At 49.4% G+C, this 19,827-nt stretch overlaps 1 protein-coding gene across 1 annotated transcript; it reads right to left on the bottom strand.

The window, feature by feature from the left end:
• Positions 1-207: 207 nt before the first annotated feature.
• On the bottom strand, positions 208-19,712 carry LOC131184350 (11-beta-hydroxysteroid dehydrogenase type 2-like). The gene is made up of 5 exons (XM_058155518.1): positions 19,433-19,712; positions 5,942-6,154; positions 5,188-5,373; positions 3,952-4,089; positions 208-1,176 (listed from the first exon to the last, which is right to left on the bottom strand). The coding sequence occupies exons 1-5, from the start codon at positions 19,695-19,697 to the stop codon at positions 815-817; spliced, it is 1,164 nt and encodes a 387-aa protein (XP_058011501.1). The 5' UTR covers positions 19,698-19,712; the 3' UTR covers positions 208-814.
• Positions 19,713-19,827: the final 115 nt, after the last annotated feature.

The raw sequence follows: 19,827 nt of genomic DNA, 5'->3' as shown, positions 1-19,827 counted from the left end.
CTTTCCATGGTTGTCCTGCCCTCCTTTTAGCCTGGAAGGGGGCTGCCTTGTTCTGAGGAGTTAGCTAATGAGGGTGGTGGTGGGGGCACCGCTTTTCTGGCTGCAGAGCCTTTTTAAGGGTGGTCACAGCCATGAGCTCCTGGCCTGAACTCAACAGCATCTGGATGGTTCCCAGTAAAACAAAAATCTCCAATCCGATGATTTTTTTTATTTATTTAACTAAGTAACAATACAGTTGTGCTCCTTTTGAAAAACCATGGCAGGCCATTGGCTCACCAGCGAGGTCCCCTTGATGCTGTCCCTGCATAATGATGATGAGGGCTGCAGCGGAGGAGGAGAACTGGCCCAAGCCACAGAGGAGGTGAGGTCATCAAGAAGCTAAAGGCCACGACCAGCAAGTGGCAAGAGAAGGTAGCTCAGTTTGCTTGAGGCAACTTTCAAGGAGGTATATGATAGACGAGGTGGCCAGAAGCTCTTGGTTTCGGCTAGCAGCAGCTTCTGACCTCTCCTTTGGCACATTTTGGGAGATGGGGAGAGAAAGTCCAGATAGGCTTTGTTTAGAAAAGAGGCTGCCTCCATGCCCACCCAGGTGTCTCGGGCCTTGTGTAGAGGACCAGGGCATTTGTGCTTCCCATCTCCCCCCACCCACCCACCCCGAAAGTCATTGTAGGAGGCAACGCAGGACTGACAGAATTGCCCTGGCTTGTTTCTTTAGGAACAAATTCCTCTTCTAGCTAGCTGGATACGGGTGGAATAAAAAGGAAACATTCTCCAGAGATTCTCTGGCAATGGTGCAAAAGAACTCGAGCAGCTCTCACAACGGCTTTTGCGTGTGGCAGGCCTTGGGACACAATCCCTGGGGCAGCTTTGGATTGATAAAAAAGGTTTTTAGGAAAAGGTCCCGGACTGTGTGAGGGAGGTAATGATGGATGAAGTACATGAGCCACAGGCCTCTACCTGGGTAATATTTTAGCAGAGGCTTGGTGGAAAGGAGCCCGTCAGTGATGCTGTCCACCACCGAGCTGAGGTCCTCCACAGCCATCTTCATGAAGTCCACAAACTGCCTGTTGATCTCCTCAAGATACTCCTCTCCGTAGGCTTCCAGAAGGTCATCAGGTAAAGTTGCAAGGAGCTGGTCCTTCCTCTCCTTCCAGTACTCGGGGTTACAGCTGCCACCTGGGAGAGAGGAGGAAAGCTTTACTCTTTCATTAGGCACCGGAGAAGGCCAACTCAGATGGTTGCTCATGTAAAGCCTACTATTCCCAGAATCTCGGTTTGTATTTTTAAATGAGAGCAGAGGAATGCTTGGCTGCTCTACGAAGCACATGACATTGCTGCAGGTCCCACCCCAATGAGGGTCACCTGTCTCCTGTTCCAGCTCTGTGGTAGGCCTTCTGCAACACCCACTCGTGACGGAAGGGCAGCAAGGACACACGGGAAGGCCCCTGGTGAGCTTCCCCGGGAGTAGCTAAGTCCTGCAACATGCAGAGAAACATCCACTGATGAGGACCTCTTGGCATGACCTGGGCTGGCTTAGACCAATTCCTGAGATGCAGGGAAATTGCTGAGCTCTGAAGAGCGCAATGAAAAATCTCGCTGGAAAGCAGCAGAGATTCTTAAAAGTATATGTCGAACTTCTGTATGTGGGAGAAATGCTCATATCCCTACATAGCGCAGCTATCATTAACAAGGTGTATATGACAAAGTAAATACATTGTCACCTATCTTTTTCTCGGTCTATCTTGAAGAAATATTTTGCAAACTGAACTGGGCAACAGGGGGAATAAAAATCAATGGCTTCTATTTAAATCACTTAAGATTTGCAGAGGATGTTGTTCTTTTCTCACAAGGCCCAAAAGAGCTACAGAAACACATACAAGAGCTGCATGAAGCAGGAGAACCATTTGGCTTCAAAATAAACCTGAAAAAACCCAAATTTGGGTTAGAAATGTTAAATTCACGCAGGCACAGAATCTGAGGGAAAATTTTTATAAAATGTTTTATAGATGGCATTTAGATCCTAAAAAATTATCGTGTATGTATCCAGATATGCAAGCAAAATGTTGGAGATGTAATTGTGATGACGCTACATATTTTCACATTTGGTGGACTTGTAAGGACATAAAGGCCTTTTGGATAAAAATTTGGTGGATTTTACAAAATGTTTTGAAAAAGAAGATAAAGTTCCTGCCGCAATTTTTTTTGTTGGGAATTATTACGGATTGTACAGTAATTGAGACTAAATTGATTTTAAACCTAATAACAGCAGCAAGATTACTAATAGGACAATACTGGAAGAAAAAAGAAGTACCTACAATAGAAGAATGGATATTGAAGGTTGCCAATTTGGCTGAGATGGCGAAGATATCAGCCTTTTTGAAAGATAATACGCAAGAAAGATACTTAAAGGAATGGGAAAAATGGATTGACTATATTCAACGTAGATATCAGACTAAGAGTTATCAGACTGTTTTTGAATGATTATGATGTATTATTCTTGATTGTTTTTGGGGGAAGTTAGGAATTGATGATTGTAGGGGTATAATTAAGTTGGGATGAAAATTTTTTAGCATATGTTTGTTTTATTTTTAACTATACCTTGTGCCCGTTCCGGGAAGTCGGGGGGGGGAGGGGGGTTGTGAAGGGAGGGGAGAGGAGGGGGGGAAAGGGGGAAAAATTTTTTGTAAAACTTTTTGAATTAAAAAAAAAATAAACCTGAAAAAGAGCCAGGTCATGTTTCATAAATTCACCAAAGAAAGCAAAAAAAAAAAAATTAAATCTGGAGAAGAACTAGATATAGTAGACCACTACATACTGTATACCTTGGCCAGCAGATCTTAATGGAAGGTGGTGCAATAAAGGAAATTGTTAAATGTGGTTGGGAGGCATTTGGCAAGCTAAGCCTAATTTTGAAGAACGATTTCCCCTTATGCTTGAAAAGTTTTCGATCAGTGTGTGCTACCTGCTCTAACGTATGTTACTGAAATGTGGACATGAACCTCACAATCGATACAGAAGCTACGGGTGGCGCAAAGAGCCATGGAAAGATACATGTTAGACATCACAAGACAAGACAAGACAAGGAATTATAACGGATTGTACAGGGATTGAGACTAAATTGATTCTGAATTTAATAACAGCAGCAAGACTGTTGATTGGACAATACTGGAAGAAAGAAGAGATACCTACAATAGAAGAATGGATACTGAAAGTTATTAATTTGGCTGAGATGGCTAAAATCTCAGCGTTTTTAAAAGACAATACGCAGGAAAGATATTTAATTGAATGGAAAAAATGGATTGATTATCTACAAAACAGATATCAGATTAAGAAATATCAGATTGCCTTCGAATAATTAGAAAGTTATTTTATGCAATGGGGAGGGGGTTGGGAGATGAAAAGCTTTGGATGTGGTTATTTGGATTGGAAGGGAAAATTTTATTCTATGTTTGGTTTATGTATAACAATACCTTGTGATTGACCCGGGAAGCCGGGGGGGGGGGGGGAAGGGGTTTTTTTTTGGGAGGGAGGGGGGAAAAAGGGGGAAAATGTTTTTGTTTTTTAAAACTCTTTCAATAAAAAAAAAAAAAAGACAAGACAGAAAGCCTGCACATCGATTAGAGAACAAACGAAAATATATAATGTCATCAAAAGAGTAAAAAAATTGAAATGAACATGGGCCGGTCACATAGCAAGAAGAACTGAGGGCAGGTGGACCAAGGCAGTCAAAGAATGAATCCCACTTGATAAAAAGTGTCCACAAAAGAGACCTTAAACAAGACAGATTGACAACATCAGCAAGTATTGCAGGCCGAACTGGCAAAGGAAAACTCGGGACTATATTTGCTGGAAACATGCGGAAGAAGCCTTCATCCTGCAGTGGATAGACCATGGCTAGAATGAGGAGTAGGAGGATACAGCACAGCATTATCCAAGTGTTTTCAGCCTTACCTGTTTTGAAGTACCCAGGAAAAATCACACTCACTCGGATCCCCCAGGGTGCAAGTTCACAGTGGAAGGTGTCCATCAGAAGGCTGAGAGCCGCTTTGGAGGTCCCATAGCTGGCCAAGCAGGGGTAGGGCATATTGCCTGAGGGAACACAAATCAGACTTGCTAGGCCTCTCATTGGCCATCCCGAAGGCTTCAAGGGCCCCAGCAGCAGGGCCTCCTCCCCAGAGATCTCCATGGGTCGCTGTTATTGGTGAGCGGGATAACGGCCAGCAACTGTAACTGCAGTTGCATAGAGCGCAATGCTTGGCACAAGGGCCTCGGTTCACACAAGACACCAAATCAGATCTTGTGCTAGGTAAAGCAAGGCTGGGTTGATCTGTTAAATGGGCCAAAGAAGGATCACATGTTACTAATGAGTCACTGGGCAAACAAGTTGCTGTAGCAACCTGTCGTAGTCCAGGGATGGGGAGGACACACCTATTTATAGCGAATAAAGTTGCAGAGGAAGCCCTCAGAAGGACCTGCTAAAGAAACAGAACCAGAAAACTGTTGTGTCTTGCCCGCTCTCACCGCAGCCGGGGTCTTCTTATCTGCTTCCGAACGCTGAAGAATGTCCTAGTATGCCTCCCGGCCCCAGCCCTGGCTCCATGCCCAGACAGGCTGAGGAGGCGGGGGCACCTCCCGGCCCCAGCCCTGGCTCCATACCCAGACAGGTTGCGGAGGAAGGAGCACCTCCCGGCCCCAGCCCTGGCTCCATGCCCAGGGAAAAGGAGCAACTAGACCCCTCCCCCTCCTCCACAGCATGTGAGCCTGAGGGAGGTTTATTACCAACAGCTGCCGACTGGAGTGACCCTCGCTTCAGAAGAATTGATAGGCGGCGGCGTCAGAAGGAAGGGAGGGGCAGGCCTGGATAAGTGCTGAGTCATGGAGCCACACCCCATGGCCTATATAAAGGATCTGCTTTCTGGCAGTCTCTGAGTCAGGCAAAGTCGAACATATCTTGCTGAAGTCACTTTCTGGTCTCCTGCCTGCCTTGAGGACTTTGCTAGGACTTTGGCAGAGCTGCAGAGGCACGCCTGATTCGGATTTCCCTGACCTGGCCATCAGCGGAGGAGTGGGACACGACAAAAACTACATTTGTTGTCCAGGTGGTTGAGTGGTCATTCTCGTCGTAGGCCTCCCTCTCTCCTGTGGGCTCAGCCTGAGCAAGCCCCATTTCCTGAAGGGGTTCCTTACCAGCCGGGCTGCTGACTGTGACGATCCTGCCACGGGATGAGCGGAGCAGGGGCAGCAGCCCTTTGGTCAGCTCCAAGGGCCCAAAGAAGTTCACCTCCATGCAGGTGCGGAAGTGGGGCAGCGGTGTCAGCTCTGCATTGGCAATGGTGTCGTTGAACCCAGCGTTATTCACGAGGCCCCAGAGACCTGCCCATTGAAACAAAGCAGGGAAGGATGGAAATGCTCACTGCAGCCTGAGAGAGGGCACGGAAGGAGGAGATGTGGGGGGTGGGGCACGAATTAAGCCAAACATGAAGTCTAGCCTATGAAAACCATTAATCCCTGGCAGTGGCTACTTTCTGATTGCTTCTTCCATGGACAGAAGAACTGTCCTCAGTACAAAAGTGCCTGCAGAACATCTCAGATCAACTCCTTCCACAGGAGGACACGCTGGCCAGGGCCGGGGTGGAGACAGCAAAAGGCGTGGCCAAGAGCAAAGATGGGCAGAGACCCTGGAAACCAGCACATTGGGGGAGGGAGGTCAGGTCACATTAGGTCAATGGAGACAGGAAATTCTGAGAGAACAGATGGGGGGGGCACTCTCCTTTGGCATTTATAGGCCAATGACTGGATACCATTTCAAGGCCAGTAGTTGTCTTCCCACTTGGAGAAGTCTCCACGATCCTCAGTCAGATGCTCCCTGGGGATCAGCATCTTAGGAAAGAGGGACCGAGAGCATCTTCTATGGGACCGAGAGCTGCTGAGGGCAGATTACCTGTCCTTCTGGTCTGTGCCTTGATGAACTGCAGGGCTCGCTGAATGTCCTCTGCTTTAGTCAGGTCCATTTCCAGGAGGGTCAGCCGTGGGGAGCACGTCTGCCGAAGCTCTTCTGCCCCAGAGCTCTTCAGGTCCAGCACACTGGCATAGACGGTAAGCCCCAGCCTGTCCAAATGCTGGGCAGCTGCCTTCCCAAAGCCTGAATCGCATCCTGGGGGGCAGAAGGAGAGAGGTGGGAGAGCTGAACAAGAGACCTCCTGCCCCGCCTTCCATGGTTGTTTTGAAGACAGAAACGATGAAAGCAGAAAGGCCGGCCATATTGGAATATGTGGGAGGGAGTGGGGCCAGGAATCAACTGATGATGGGACAATTATGCTTTACTCTTAAGGCTCCCAAGAATCTGTTGTTTTTCACAAAGAATAATCACAAGTCAACTGGAGACAACATTTAAATGCACTGAATAGGTTTTGTCACAATAAAAATCTTGTTAAGAATTAATTTCAACAGAATTAACTGTATGCTTAACTTTCCCACAGAGAATGATGGGGATTTAAAAACACGTTTTGGGCCTGGTACAGGGTCCTCCCATGGAATGTATTTACGTAGTATCACTAAATGCCAGAGGTCTTGCTCATTAGGTCCTGGCGAACACAAGGTGAGAGGAACATGCAGAACCCAGAAAGAACCCGAGTTTTCAAAATAGCCTGGAGTCTGTGGTTGACTTCTCCCCAGTAAGAGGTTTGCTGTACACAATGGCACAAAGTGGAAGGGAGGGAGGGAAGGGGGAGAAAAATTTAAATGAGCACCTCAATCTTGGAAGTGAAAGTATGACAAGGGACCTTACAGTATCAACCAGGTTCTCTATTTTGACAACTTTTTGATTTTTCGGTTTTAATTATTTTTTGCAACTATTTTGGATTTTTGGAGTCCCCAAAGTATCGCAAAGCTCTGAATTGACTGATGCCAGGAGGACATCAGTTTGTCAGCCTCAAGATTACATCCTTGATTGAGCCAAATAATTTAATAACAAAAAGTAAAAAAATAATCACACCATGAAAAAATTGTTAACATCAAGAAACAGGTACCAGGAATGTGGTGGGACCCACAGGGAGGTCAATCCGTTGCCAGTAAAGGCTGAGCCAAGTTGCTTCATCTTCAAAAACAGCACATCAAGGATAGGCTGATATCACAAGGGGGTTGGTGTTGTGTTGCGTTGTGTGTCCACAAATGAGCAATCACCAACTTTCATTCAGATGCTGAGTAGAGGGCATTGTGGGGGCCCTATCAAAGGTCTCCAGTTCATTATGGAAGAACCCCTGTAACTCAGCTGCGGGAGAGACCCTTCTTCCTGTCTGAACTTTCCAGGCCCACTTCAGAATTTGGCATGGGGGTGGGGGGGGAGATAGGAGAGGTGGACTTTGATCGCAGCCCCAAAGCCAGAGGACCTGGTGTTCCATGCGCCCAGAAGGCCCTATTCCAAATCGGGCTGAACTGGAATTATGGAAATGATGGGAAGGCTAACCAAGCCTCACTTGACCAGTCAGCTCAACTGAAAGCAGGTCTAGTTGTAGCATAAAACACACACACACACACACAGAGTTCAAGAACTTTTGGAGCAGCTTAGGAATATACATTTAATGTTAAAAACAAAAGGTTAAGGACAAAAATATAAAATAAGCAACGCAAACATTAAAATGACAGGAAATGAAATCGGCATTAAAATCACAAGTTTCCAAGGGATCTTCAAGAGGAAGTGCCCAGCCACGGCTGGTGAAAGGCATTAAAGCCCTCACGCCTGTTGGTTGGGCCTCGTGGTCCCTGCACCCGCCTCTCACCTATGCCGGGAGCCTGAGTGGCTTGCAGTTCCCACTGACTGCAGGGGACTTTGGGCCTTGGCCTGCCTTTCCCCTCGTTCAAAACTTGGCAGCTTTTATGGACCATGGCAGCAGATCAAACATGGAACTGAGGTTTCTCACCAACCACTGAGTGTAAGAACAACTTGTGTACCATCCAAAGCTGGGGGTGGGTGGTGGGTGGGGAAGTTCTCTCAATTCGTTATCCCCTGTCTAATCAATGTGCTAATATCATATCACTATTACAGTTTGCTTGAAAGGTGCAAGCATGAAATTAGTTGTATGATACAGAGTATGATTAAGCATGCCCAGAAAATCCGTCACTTCATGAAACCAGAGTGTGGCATACAGCAACCAGTGTCTTAATAATGCCATGCAGAGGCCCGTCCAGTGGCCCAGGGTTGCCTCTTTCTGGATTCAGCCATCAAGGGGGCGGGGGAGGCAGAGCACCCATCACACTTTCTGGCTTAAATTACAACCAGCCTCATTTCAGAAAGGGGGGGGGAGAGAAAAGCAGATGGGGCTGGCCAGGAAACCCTGAGTGGTGCGTCCTGCAAACTGTAATGTATCAGTGGAGGAGGGAGCCCCAGGATGCTTTCCTTGCGAGGGGTGGGGAGGGGGGGGCTCCATTCCTGTGACCTCCTTGAGAGCAGCCTGTCGTTTCGCCTGAGCTGCAAGCAGCTGCTCTTGGCCTCCAACCCCGCAGTGCAGGAGAGACGAGGCTGCCTCACACAAATGGAGAAAATGGTGGAGGGAAGCGGGGGGGACTCCTCCCTCAGGAGGGCGAGGAGGGGAGGACTTGACTTTCTCACGCCAAGCGGGAGAGAAAGGGGGAGGAATGAAAACAATCTGGGGCAGGCAAGGAACAGGATGTTCTTTCCCCCTCTGATAGGTATGGTGATAGAACTTCCCTCTCCAGCAGATTTATGGCAACATTAACCATTAACAGCTGCAGGCCAGCTGCCAGCACGTCAAGCGGAGGCTGCTGTGGGCTTGTGTGCACACCCGCTGCCACTCCCTTGGCCCGACATTTCCACCCAAAGGGCACAAAACCAGCCCGGCCAGCCCAGGGGACCTTTTCTCTCCTTGGCCAAACAGGGGCCACCCTTCAGCTCAAGACTAAAGGAAGAGCCGTGCTTTGACCTTTGCAAGAATCTGCCCCCAAAGCAGCCAGTGACGGGGGGGGGGGAACAAACCAATATTATCAATCAACCCGCATGTCCCAACAGATGTCTGTTTTCTAGCAGGATCCCACTCTGGCTGGATTTCTGCCCAGATGATGCGTTCTACCTCCAGACTTTCTTCATCCAATCTTCCATTTGTAGTAGCGTCAGAGCTTACTGGCTCCCATGATCCTGTTACCAAACCTGGAGCAAGAGGCCATCTCATCCCTTAAGCCACCTGAACTCATCTCTGCATCTTAACTGGTTTTTCTCTGGAAAGTCAGTCTGGTGGCCTTGGAGAACGGGCACCCAGCTGATGGTGGACGTTAGCCAGGCCCCAAGGCTGCTCCTTCACCTGCCCCAGATGCTTCTGAGGAGGTGGGTAACCCCAGGGCAGCCTTTGGACGCCGAAGGATTTCTCTGCTGCTGCTGCAGCGTTTCTAAAGAGGCTGTTAGACAGGCAGATGCTTTAGATTTCTGCATATCTGTCAACACCTGACCTGAGTCATTCTTTCTCAGACAAAAAAAAGAGATGATCTTAAAGTAACTTGGTCATTGTTCTTTCTGGAGCTACTTCACTTGGGATAGATGTTTCTAGGCCCTTTTTCTATTAAATTTTAACATTGCATCACATTTCTAGTATATGCATGTATTAATTGTTCTCTTGTTTTGAATAAAAGAGGTTATGAAATAATGCTTCTATTTAAGTTTCAGGCTTCACATCAGAAACCATCTCGTCCCACCTGCTGCTTGGTGCCGATCTTGGTACAAAAAGAGCCTTTTGGATGCTCAGCCTTTGTTTTAAGACTTCCAGTGACAGGAATGGGCCTTTTGCCTTTTCCTGAGGCCACATCAACCTTGAGACATCCGAAGCCTTCACCTTCCGTTTTCTCCTCCTCCCACCAAACACTTCCAGTCGTTTCATTGTTCCATGTGAGACTTGGCCTCCAGGCCCCTCACGGTCTTGTTCCCCTTCTCTGCCCCGACACCCCCGTTGGTCGTTGTTGTTTTACACCGCAGTGCCCATAATTGAACTGTCACCCTGAGGGGGCCCTGTTCAAAGCAGCCGAGGGAGGGGGGCCGGGCCTTCCCCCGAACCGCACCCGATGCTCCCGTTTATGCATCCCAAAGGAGTTTTGCCTTTGTAGTAGCTGCATCTCACTATTGATCCATGTCCTACTTGTGATTGCCTAGAACACCCAGATCTTTTTCCCAGGGACTCCTGCCAGGCCAGTGTCGTCCCCACTTCTTCTTTTATGCCTTTAATGGATTTCCCAGATGCCATTTAAGTTTCTTCTTGCTCATTTTGGCTCCTTGTCCAAGCGTGTCCAGATTTGAATCTTCTCATTCTCTCCTAGATACTTAACCACTTCTCGACAGTGTATGTGTCACTGACAAATCTGAGTACCATCCCTTCCTCCAGCTCATGGGAAATTCGGAATTACGGAAGAGCCAGGGCCCTCCAGCACCCCACTCGGCTTCTCTTCGGGTGGCTGGGAGGACCCCCTGTGGGCCCTCTGCCCATCGAGGACTCCATCCAACAGTCGTGTGCTTGACCCAACTGAAATGTGCCTGGCAATTTTTGACTCAGCATGTTGTGGAAACACAGCCTTTGTCTTGGCCAATACCGTGTGTCAGTGCATGGCTGCCTTGTTTGGGAATGGCCCGGAATGTGAAGTCAGCAATTGTATTTCGTTCACCTGGGTATAATTTACCATATTCTGTGAATCCAGTCGATGTATCCAGAAGAAAAAGTGTGCCGTAGGATTTTCTAGGGAGGCACAAATCGCACAATACTTTTGCATGGAAGATAATGCTGTTTTCTAACAACAACTTCCCATATTTCCCTCACAGCTTTGTCCATCTTTTTTCCTATCTGTCATGGAGGAAAAGCATGTGAAACCGCTGCATGACACCTTTGGCACAGCCACACTGAGTTTCTCGGTGCCTCCTCATCTCCTGAGCCCATCCAGAAGGATGCCAGGACTGTTGGATCAAAAGCTGCTGAGATCCTGTAGCGCATCCTGAGCCTGCTGGAAACCTTCTCCAAGGGTGTTCAATGCCCTAAACTCCTGATTGAAAGGTCTTCATATCTGGGGCTGCAGGCTGACCAGTCCCTCCACAACCTTCCCTAAAAAGACAAGTTGGGGACTGGACAAGAAGTGTGCAATTTCATGGGTCCAGCACGGATTGTTCAGTATCCAGTTGGAGGTGGGGGAGAGAACAGGAGAAATTGGTTTAAGCCCCGTCTCTCGTGAGGTCCAGGTCTCTCCCCTCCCCTCTTTTGTGTTTCCATGAAGCCACTAGGAGGACTCACCCAAAGGTCTGGACTTCAATATCAGTACCAGTTCCCTTCATCAGTCCAGGTCAGACTGGTTTTGAAGCCAGTATCAGTGCCTGGAGGCCATGAGGGAGAGAAAAAGGCCAGCTGGCTGCTGTTGACCCACTGGATTCTCTGCCTACTCAGGGTGTCTCTTGACAAGCGGCATCGCCCTGGAAGGACAGGTTCGTATCTCAGAGGGCCACTTGCAGCCCACTCAGAGCAGGGAGCTCTTGCCACAGTAACTGTTGCCCTCATCCCCACCCAGGGGGATGCCTTTGAAGATCGCTTCGAGTTTAGCATCCGCCAGTGAGAACAGCACATGGGTCCCGAGGGCTCTTTAAGCCATCTCAAACGCCAGTGTTCAACTGTAGAGCCTGGAGGGTTTGCAGGAAGCTCTCCCCAATGGAACCAGCCAGAGCAGTTCAACCTCACCGAGATAAACAGTTGAGGCCCTCAATCCGAGCAGTGGGGGCAGATGGGGGAGGCCTGCTCAGCATTTCAAGATTTGTTAAACTCTCTTGTGTTTACTTAAGGATTTTTCGTTTGTGGCACTTTTATTGTATGCTGTTTCTAGTGTATTTTGTTTTGTGTCCTGCCAAGAGTCCTTATGAATTTTGCCATAATAAAAACCAAAGCAATCTTCATCACTGTCAGCTTCTAAGTGCTATGAGACCATGTATTTTGGCAATTTTGGGCCAATCTGTATATTACTTCTAAATTGGAAAAGTAAGGTGGGGATAATGCACAACCACACATGTGCCCAGGGCTTGGGGCACCAGAGAGTCCAAGCCAAACATGGGCCAATGCTGTGATGCAGTTCCAAAAAAGGCAAATGTGATCCTTAACAGAGCCTCGGGTTCAAGAGAATCACCTTTCCTCTCTGGTCACCAGTCAGGTGGGCCTTTGGTATCCACTTCTGGGCTCACATTTTAAGAAGGGGAAACCCCACAGAAACAAGGAAGGGAGAACAAGGAAATGGGTGTCAACCACTTTATGGGCAGCAATCTTGCTCATTTTCTTCTCTGGAACCAAGTATATCGTGCATCTCTGGGGATGTTTATGTGCTTGTAGTATTTGGCAATCTAAGCAAACACCAGCTGCATAGATGGACCGGGATGAGGGCAGAGGGGCTTTGTGCCAGACCCTTTTTCAGCCATATTACTGTGTTTCTGCGAAAACAAGACCTATCCCAGAAATAAGACCTACCATGCTTTTGCACCTGCACCCAATGTAAGCCCTACCCCCAAAATAAGCCCTACTTAAGCGCCTATGCAGCCGCCCAACCACCCATTCCGTCTGGTTGCTTGTAGTGCCACGTTTGTGAAATGAGGTGGGATGGAGTTGCCCCATGTGCCCTGCACTGGCTTACCTCAAGGCCCCCGCAGCCAGGCTATCCTCGCCCCAACACCTGCCTCGCCTCAAGGTGGCGGCTCCAGCAGCCCTGTCCAGCAGGGCTGCCAGCCCATTTCTGCAACAGAGCAGGAGGCTGAGTGATGTGATGGTGCCATGGCTGCAAGGCAAGTATCGGTGCATGGATGGCCTGGCTGTAGGGGCTCTGAGGTAAGCAGGGGCAGGGCATGGGGTGGCGGCACTGCCGTGTCCCACGGCCTCCTGACCCGCCACAAGCAAGTCGAAGAAGTGGGCCTCTCATGTACTCTTAAAGTACATGGGTTGGGGAATAAGACATCCCCCGAAAATAAGCCCTTGCGGCTTATTTTGGAGCCAAAAGAAAACAAGACCGGTCTTATTTTTGGGAAAACATGGTAGGAGGGGACCTGAGATGTTCTCCCATTCTCTGAGATTCCTCTCCCAGGAACTATGTTTTTACATCCTAATCTGTGGTCCCGACTCAAAATGTGTTTTATATTGTTTTGACATTTGACGATTCTGTTTTGCCTGGAAATTGCAGAACAAATTCTACAAGGATTCATTCAGAAATCTGACTCTTTTGTGGGAGAAGACATCTAATTATGTCTTTTGTTTTATCTGATAAAACGTACACGCTATTTCAGTTAATGAAGCCACCAGGATCCATCTTCCCTCTTACTTCAGCTTTCACTGATTTAGGGAAGATGTGGTTAGGGACCGAGTAGGGAAGCCTCACATAAAGGATTTCCACCAAGCAAATCTCTGCTGCATCCGAGCTGTTGCCTGAGAAAAGTCTCAGGGACTTGGACTCCTGGCCATAGATGGAGGAGTGGGGGTCGCCCCAAATACGGCGAGGAACCTGTGGAAACCACGTCTAATGAAGTGAACTTCTCAGCTCAGCTGTCCTGCTCCATGACCTGCGGCTCAACAGCCACACACGCACACACCCAGCAAGAATGAACCTTGATCCTAGGTGGGGACTGTGGTGCCCAGAAGGGATCCCCAAAGGCTCTGCCTCGGCCCCCTCCCTCGGCTGGAACAGGCTCTCCCCCTGCAGCTCTCCTTGGTGCTGAAAGGAAGAGCTGCTCCTCCAGGCCCTCCTTGCCGAGGGGGGCGGGGCGGAGAATTCCCTTCCTGCCCAGCAGAAAGGCGGCAGGGCTTCCCGAGGGAAGACTGAATTCATGGCAGGGCCATTCCTGCTTTCCTTGCATTTGCATCTGGAACAAGGGAAGGCAGGGCAACTAGCACACAAAGTGACTCAGCAGTCAGACCACTATCAGACCTTCAGTTACGTGTTTTAACAAGCCACTTTGGAGAAAGCTCTAGGGGTGCCTGGTGATGCTGCTCTCCGCTAAAATTTCCCGTATGGCACAGGAGGGAAGAGCTCCTGCCGCAGACCCTGATAACTCCAACATCCTCACTTAAAACTGAGAGTGTGAATCCTCACATTAGAAGGAACATTAAAGATAAAATGAAAGAAGAACAATCTCAGTAGCTAATATAATTTCATCTAAGGATGACTGAAGTCATTCCTGATCGCCCCATACAGGGACCTAGAAAGTGCTGTAGAAATTAAGGGATCGCCATCTGTCGTGAGGTTGTCAATCTCTTGCAACTCTTTGTGACTGGATGGACAACGTTTTGCCAGGATTGTCTGTCTACAACCATTTATCTAAGTTCTTGTAAAATCCTGCTTGTATCATCAGTGGCAGAAGGTATCTAGCCAGCCTGGGGGTTGATTTGCTTCAGAGGTTTCTCCAAGACTCTGACTTTGCATTATGCGTTCAGAATAGTTAACTTTAGCTGCATTACAAAGTGCTTCCAGTGAGCAATCTAGTTTCATTTATAGAATTGAACTGCTTTTTTCTTCCAATCCAAAGTATTCTGGAATAATTTTATCCAATCTCAACTGCCCAAAAGGCTAATGCAGTCTTGGGCTGCATCAACAAAGGGACAATATCAAGATCACGGGAAGCGATAGCCCTGCTCTACATTACACTAGTAAGGCCACACTTGGATTACTGATCCGGTTTTGGTCATCAGGATACAAAAAAGAAGGCAGAGAAGAGCAACAAAGATGATTAGGGGGCTGGAGGCTTAAAACATATGAAGAATGGTTAAGGGAACTGGGCATATCTAGTCTAACAAAGAGAAGGATGAGGGTGACATGATAGCTGTCTTTCAATACTTGAGGCTGTCACAAAGAACCCTATTGTCCAAAGCATCTGAGAGCAAGACAAGAAGTAAGCTTAAAACTTACTTATTTATCTGCGCTGGACTGGGTTAGTTTTTTAAGTTATGGGTTTTTTAATGGGTTTTATCTCCAAATTTTAATTGTGGCCAATTTAAATAAGTTTTTTAATTGTATTTTAATTGTATTTATAGTGTATTGTGTATTTTTACTTGGCTGTGAACCGCCCTGAGTCCTTCGGGAGAAGGGCGGTATACAAATTTAAATAATAAATAAATAAATAATAGGTGGAAACTTATCAAGGAGGAAACCAACCCAGAACTAAGGAGAAACTTCGTAACACTGAGAACAATGAACCAATCGAACAGCTTGCCTTTGGGAGTTGTAGGTGTGCCCGCTTTGGAGGTCTTCAAGAAAAGATTGGGCAACCATTTGTCAGGAATGGAATAAGGACTCTGGCCTTGGGTTGGGGGTCCAAAATCCCTTCCAGGCCTGTGATTTTATGATTTTAAGCTTGATTCTGTTCTCCACAAGGACGTGGGCAATCCTTCAGTCTTGATCATGTCCCTTAAACTGTGAAAGCTCAATCTGACAATTCCAAATTCTGGACAATTCCAAAGCTGGCTGGGGAATTCTGGGAGTTGAAGTCCTCCAGGCTTAAAGTGGTCAAGGTTGCCCTAGAGGGAAGATGGGCGGCATAAAAACGTAATAAAATAAATTCTTTAAAAGTTCACCAAAACCGGCAGTCGAGGAGTCATCTGCAGCTTTGATGACAGTGTGATTCAGAGGCCTTTGATAACTGTCTTGCCAGCTAAGCAGATGCAATTGCAGGGCAGCCTTTCAACTGGAAGTAACCAATGTTTACTGAAGGGAGGCTGGGTTTCTCTACTAGGCAGATCATAATATTTGTGAATGTCATCTTGGAATTGTAGTTAATTGCTGAAAATGAGCCAGTCTAGGGATGTGTTGTTGTTGTTTTTAAAATACAATTTAGGCTATATAAGCAAAAGTGTAATTTCTAAATCACAGGAACTAATTGCAGTTAAGTAGTCCTCAACGTAAGACTATCATAGAGCCCAGAATTTTCATGGCAGTTATAAGTCAAGGTACCCAGGCAACTGAGTACCGATTTGATGACATCTTTTGCAATGGCTGTTAAGCAAATCCTGCAGTTGTAAAGCAAACATCGCAGTCATTAAGCAAACCCACTGGTCACAATAGTTGTTTCTTCCTGGAAGCCAGAAGCAAAAGCCAGTTTCCAACAAAAAGTATTGTAAATCATGATCACATGACCATGGGATGCCACAAACCACCATAAATGTGAGCTGGATGCCAAGCACTAAACTGCCATCATGCAGCCATGGGGAGGGGGCCCCCGGCCTTTGAATCCAAGTTGTAAGTACTTTTAAGGGACCTGTCGCAACTTTGAACCGTCCCTAAGTGACCAGTCATAATCTGAGGACTACCTGCATCCTGCTTTGGTCACATCCCATCTTGAGCTCTGTCTCCAGCCATGTAGTGTAGCGTGCAGAAGGATACTGAGAAATTAGGACTCGGAGGAAGGCAATGGAAGCTGCCCTAGGGCCTGGAAAGCCCTATGAAAAGAAGCTGGGGCTATAGATTCCTGAGAAATATGACTGACGGGGGACGGGGGGGGACATAATAATATAACATTGTTGAAGTATCGGAAAGGTCAGTTGAAGGCCAGGACCTGTTCACTCTCACTCCAGAAGCATCTAACTTACAGGAAGGCTAATTCTGCAGGAATTCTAGGAAAACTTCCTTTGGCAGGGAACTAATGACCCAGAGAAGAGCTTCTCTTGGCTCAAGCAAGGCGTTTATCTGGAAGGCTTCAATCAGGGCTGTTGAACTTCAATCCAGGATTCACTTATTTGAATGATTCTTTTTCAAGCAGGACCCCAATTTCTGTGACTGAATTTCTGGAACCATCACAACCCTGTATCCTATTGCACTAACCAACGAAACAGCCCAGAGAATGATAATAGTGAAAGAATTGGGAGATCAACGCACGCATAACAGATTACACTAGCCCAATCATTCCCTTTCCAAAGGGATCCACTCTGTTCCACCCCCACCCACCCCCAACAATCACATTAGAATCTAAGTAGAAACTAGCTAATGGTTGCAAACCTGAGGCATACAGATTTCTATTCTTAATTAAAACCAAATGCATTCCAGTCATTGGCCAGTGTTAAGACTTAAGAGCAGCACAGCTGAAGCAGCAGCCCCAAGCAAATGGGCTTCACCCAGTTGGCCAGAAGCTATTTGAAACTTCTCTTCTCAGAGAGGAAGAAGTTGCCAGAATCACTAAGAGTCTGCAGTTGCACTTTGGCATTTTTGGAGTCTTTGTGTCGTTTGACCTGGGAACAGGCTGTGCAACCAGAAGCAGCTAATGCACCACATGGCCAGATGTATCTAATTAGAGTTCAATTCACTTTTTTCCATGGGAAAACCAGAACTGGGTGGCTGTAAAAAGTGGAGAGCAGCAAATGGCCCCCTCCAAGCATCTCTCCTAGTTGAGAAATGATCTGGCTTGAGCACAGCCTCTCCTGAACCCAGCCGCAAACAGCACCAAATTAGTGTCCTCTGGATGCTCCCTGTGGACCAAGCAAGCTTATAAGCTTCCAGACTAATACACTGCTCTGAGTTACAGTTCAAAAACCCCCAAATGACCCCATCAGAAAACACAGGAAGTATACGTATTGTTGGCTGGTAGGGCATGGTCTTGAAGAGCATTCCATACATTCCTTTTGAGGGTCTTTGCACCAGAAACTTCCCACTCTAAATGCAGCAGAAGAATAGGAACAGGAACAGGAACAAGAACAGAATAGATTAGAAGGGACCTTGGAGGTCCTCTTAGTCAGGTACCACCTGTGTGTTTGGTTTTTCTTGCCTAATGTAGAACTTTACTTTTTTACTCATTTAATTTCAATGTTCACGTCTGTGAAGATCCTTCTGGATTTTAAGCCTATCTTCTGGAGTGTTGGCCAATTTGTCTGGCAAATTGCAATTTTCCTGTCATCTGCAAATTCTGTGAGTTTCCCATCCAAATCATTGATGAATATATTGAAGAGTACTGGTCCTAAGACGGAGCCTTGGGCCTCCACGTAGATGCAGTTCCATTGAGGACTGCACATTGAGTACCATTGGGCAGCCAGTTGCAAATCTATCCGATGGTGACGCTGTCTAACTCACATTTTTGGCAGAGTTAGTAGTCATAATTTTTCGCCAGAGTTAGTAACTGTAATTCTCCCACCAACCAAACTTTTCCTCAGTTTGGTCACCACTCCAGACTTGTTCTCATTCAGAAAGGCTGCACCTGAGCCTCCACCAGCTGATGTCGCCATCAAAACCACCGGCAGCCCAGGGAGAATAGATTGACAGAAATAGCTAGTCTGCAAATCCTTCGGGAGAAAGCCGGAGTCCTTACTCAAGAGGGGCCTTTTCTCTTTCAGACCGGGTCTCCTGGAGGAGAGGCTCATTTGAGGGCCTGTCACCGGGCAGGGAGAGGAAGGCTGGACCAAGCCTGGCCCCTCAGCGCCCACCGGTCCCTCCCATCCAAGGTGTGGGGGTGCAGCCCTCAGGAGCGACCCTTCCCCGCGGGAGGTTCTTAAGACCGCCTCTCGCTCCGCCGCTTCAACAGCCAGAGATCGCTGCACCTCCGGGCCGCCCTCCTGAAAGGACGCCTTGACGCCCACGGCTCCCGCCAGCCCCAGACCCTCACGCGCATCCGCCACCGGGGCTGGCCGGGCGCTGCGCCTCCTCCAGTCGGCTTGCGGGCCGTCGGGGCGCCGGCATCAGGGCTTTCCGCTCCCGCGTTCTTCCAGCCTGGCCCCGGCCGCGCCTGAGCTTTCCCCGAAGGAGCCGCGCAGGATCCGGTTTCCACTGGCCACGTCCGAGCTGCTGCCGCCGCGGCGCCTGAGCCGATCTAACGGGGCGAGCCTCCAGCCAGACCCTCAGCGCGCGGCCGGGGCCTTCGGCGGCACCTCTGGCCCTGATGTCTCCGCCGTCCGCCCAGGACGAAGCTCGCAAGCGCCGTCTCTCCGCGGGCAGGACGGCGGCGTCTGGGCAGGCGTCGAGGGTGGGGGGGGCGCAGTCCCGCGGCTTGTGCCAGAGCGAGGCGCGAGCCAGCGGGGGGTTTGGGCGGGGCGGGCGGTCTCTCCTTCGGAAGAGGCGCTGGGTCCGCTTTGCTTGCAGCCCCCGGTTGCTCTCGCGGCCCCGCTCGGTCTCCCGCGGCGGAGGGGCCCCTTCTGGGCCGGCGGGAGATAAGCGCGCATTTCTGGGCAGCGAGCGCACCTTGCCGGCGCCAAGCATCTTCCTTCCCGTTCCGGAGATCGCGGAGACCAGGCTCGGTCCTGATGCGGCCAGCCCCGAGCGGGAAGGATGGCGAGGGCCCAGGGCCCCTTGCTCGCCAGCACCCCGCCCGGGACGGCCCGAGCAGCCATAGTGCGCACCCGAGCGGCCTCTGCCACGGCTCCGGGCCACCGGCTCGGCGGGAGCATCTGCGGCACCAGCGAGCGCCGGGCGGCTCTCCCCCCGAAGGCTCCGCCGCGGGGCCCGCCGGACTCACCTGTCACCAGCACCGCTTTGCCCCCGGTGGGGATCCGTTTCCGCCGGGCGCTGCTGGCCGAGACGAGCCAGCAGGCAGCCCCCGTGAGGGCGGCGCTGAGCGGCAGCGGCAGGACGGCCTGGCCCAGCGCCTGCAGGACGGCCAGCAGCCCGACCCGCAGCAGCAGCAGCCGGCTCAGCAACAGGTCCGCGCGCAGGAGCCGCAGCGCCAGGCTGCCCAGGAAGAGCAGCCACACCGAGAGGCTGCACGCCCAGCCCAGCTCCATGCGGGCCAGGGCGGGAAGCCGGCCGGGAGGAGGGACCGGGAGGCCGGGGCTGCGCGAGAGCCAGGCGGCCCGCTCGGGCGGCGGCGAACAAAAGACAGGCGGCGGCAGCGCCGGGCTGTCCCGAGCGCGC

Source organism: Ahaetulla prasina, chromosome 12 (genome assembly GCF_028640845.1).
Source record: "Ahaetulla prasina isolate Xishuangbanna chromosome 12, ASM2864084v1, whole genome shotgun sequence".
NCBI classification, from domain to species: Eukaryota; Metazoa; Chordata; class Lepidosauria; order Squamata; family Colubridae; genus Ahaetulla; species Ahaetulla prasina.
Note: the sequence above shows the minus strand (reverse complement) of the source record. Positions and strands in the feature narration are given on the sequence as shown.

Coding starts and splice junctions, on each gene's coding strand:
- LOC131184350 (XM_058155518.1), bottom strand. CDS start 19,697: ATGGAGCTGGGCTGGGCGTGCAGCCTCTCGGTGTGGCTGCTCTTCCTG. Junction 6,155..19,432: donor CAAAGCGGTGCTGGTGACAG/GTGAGTCCGGCG, acceptor TCTGCCCCCCAG/GATGCGATTCAGGCTTTGGG. Junction 1,177..3,951: donor TCCTGGGTACTTCAAAACAG/GTAAGGCTGAAA, acceptor CCTCTCTCCCAG/GTGGCAGCTGTAACCCCGAG.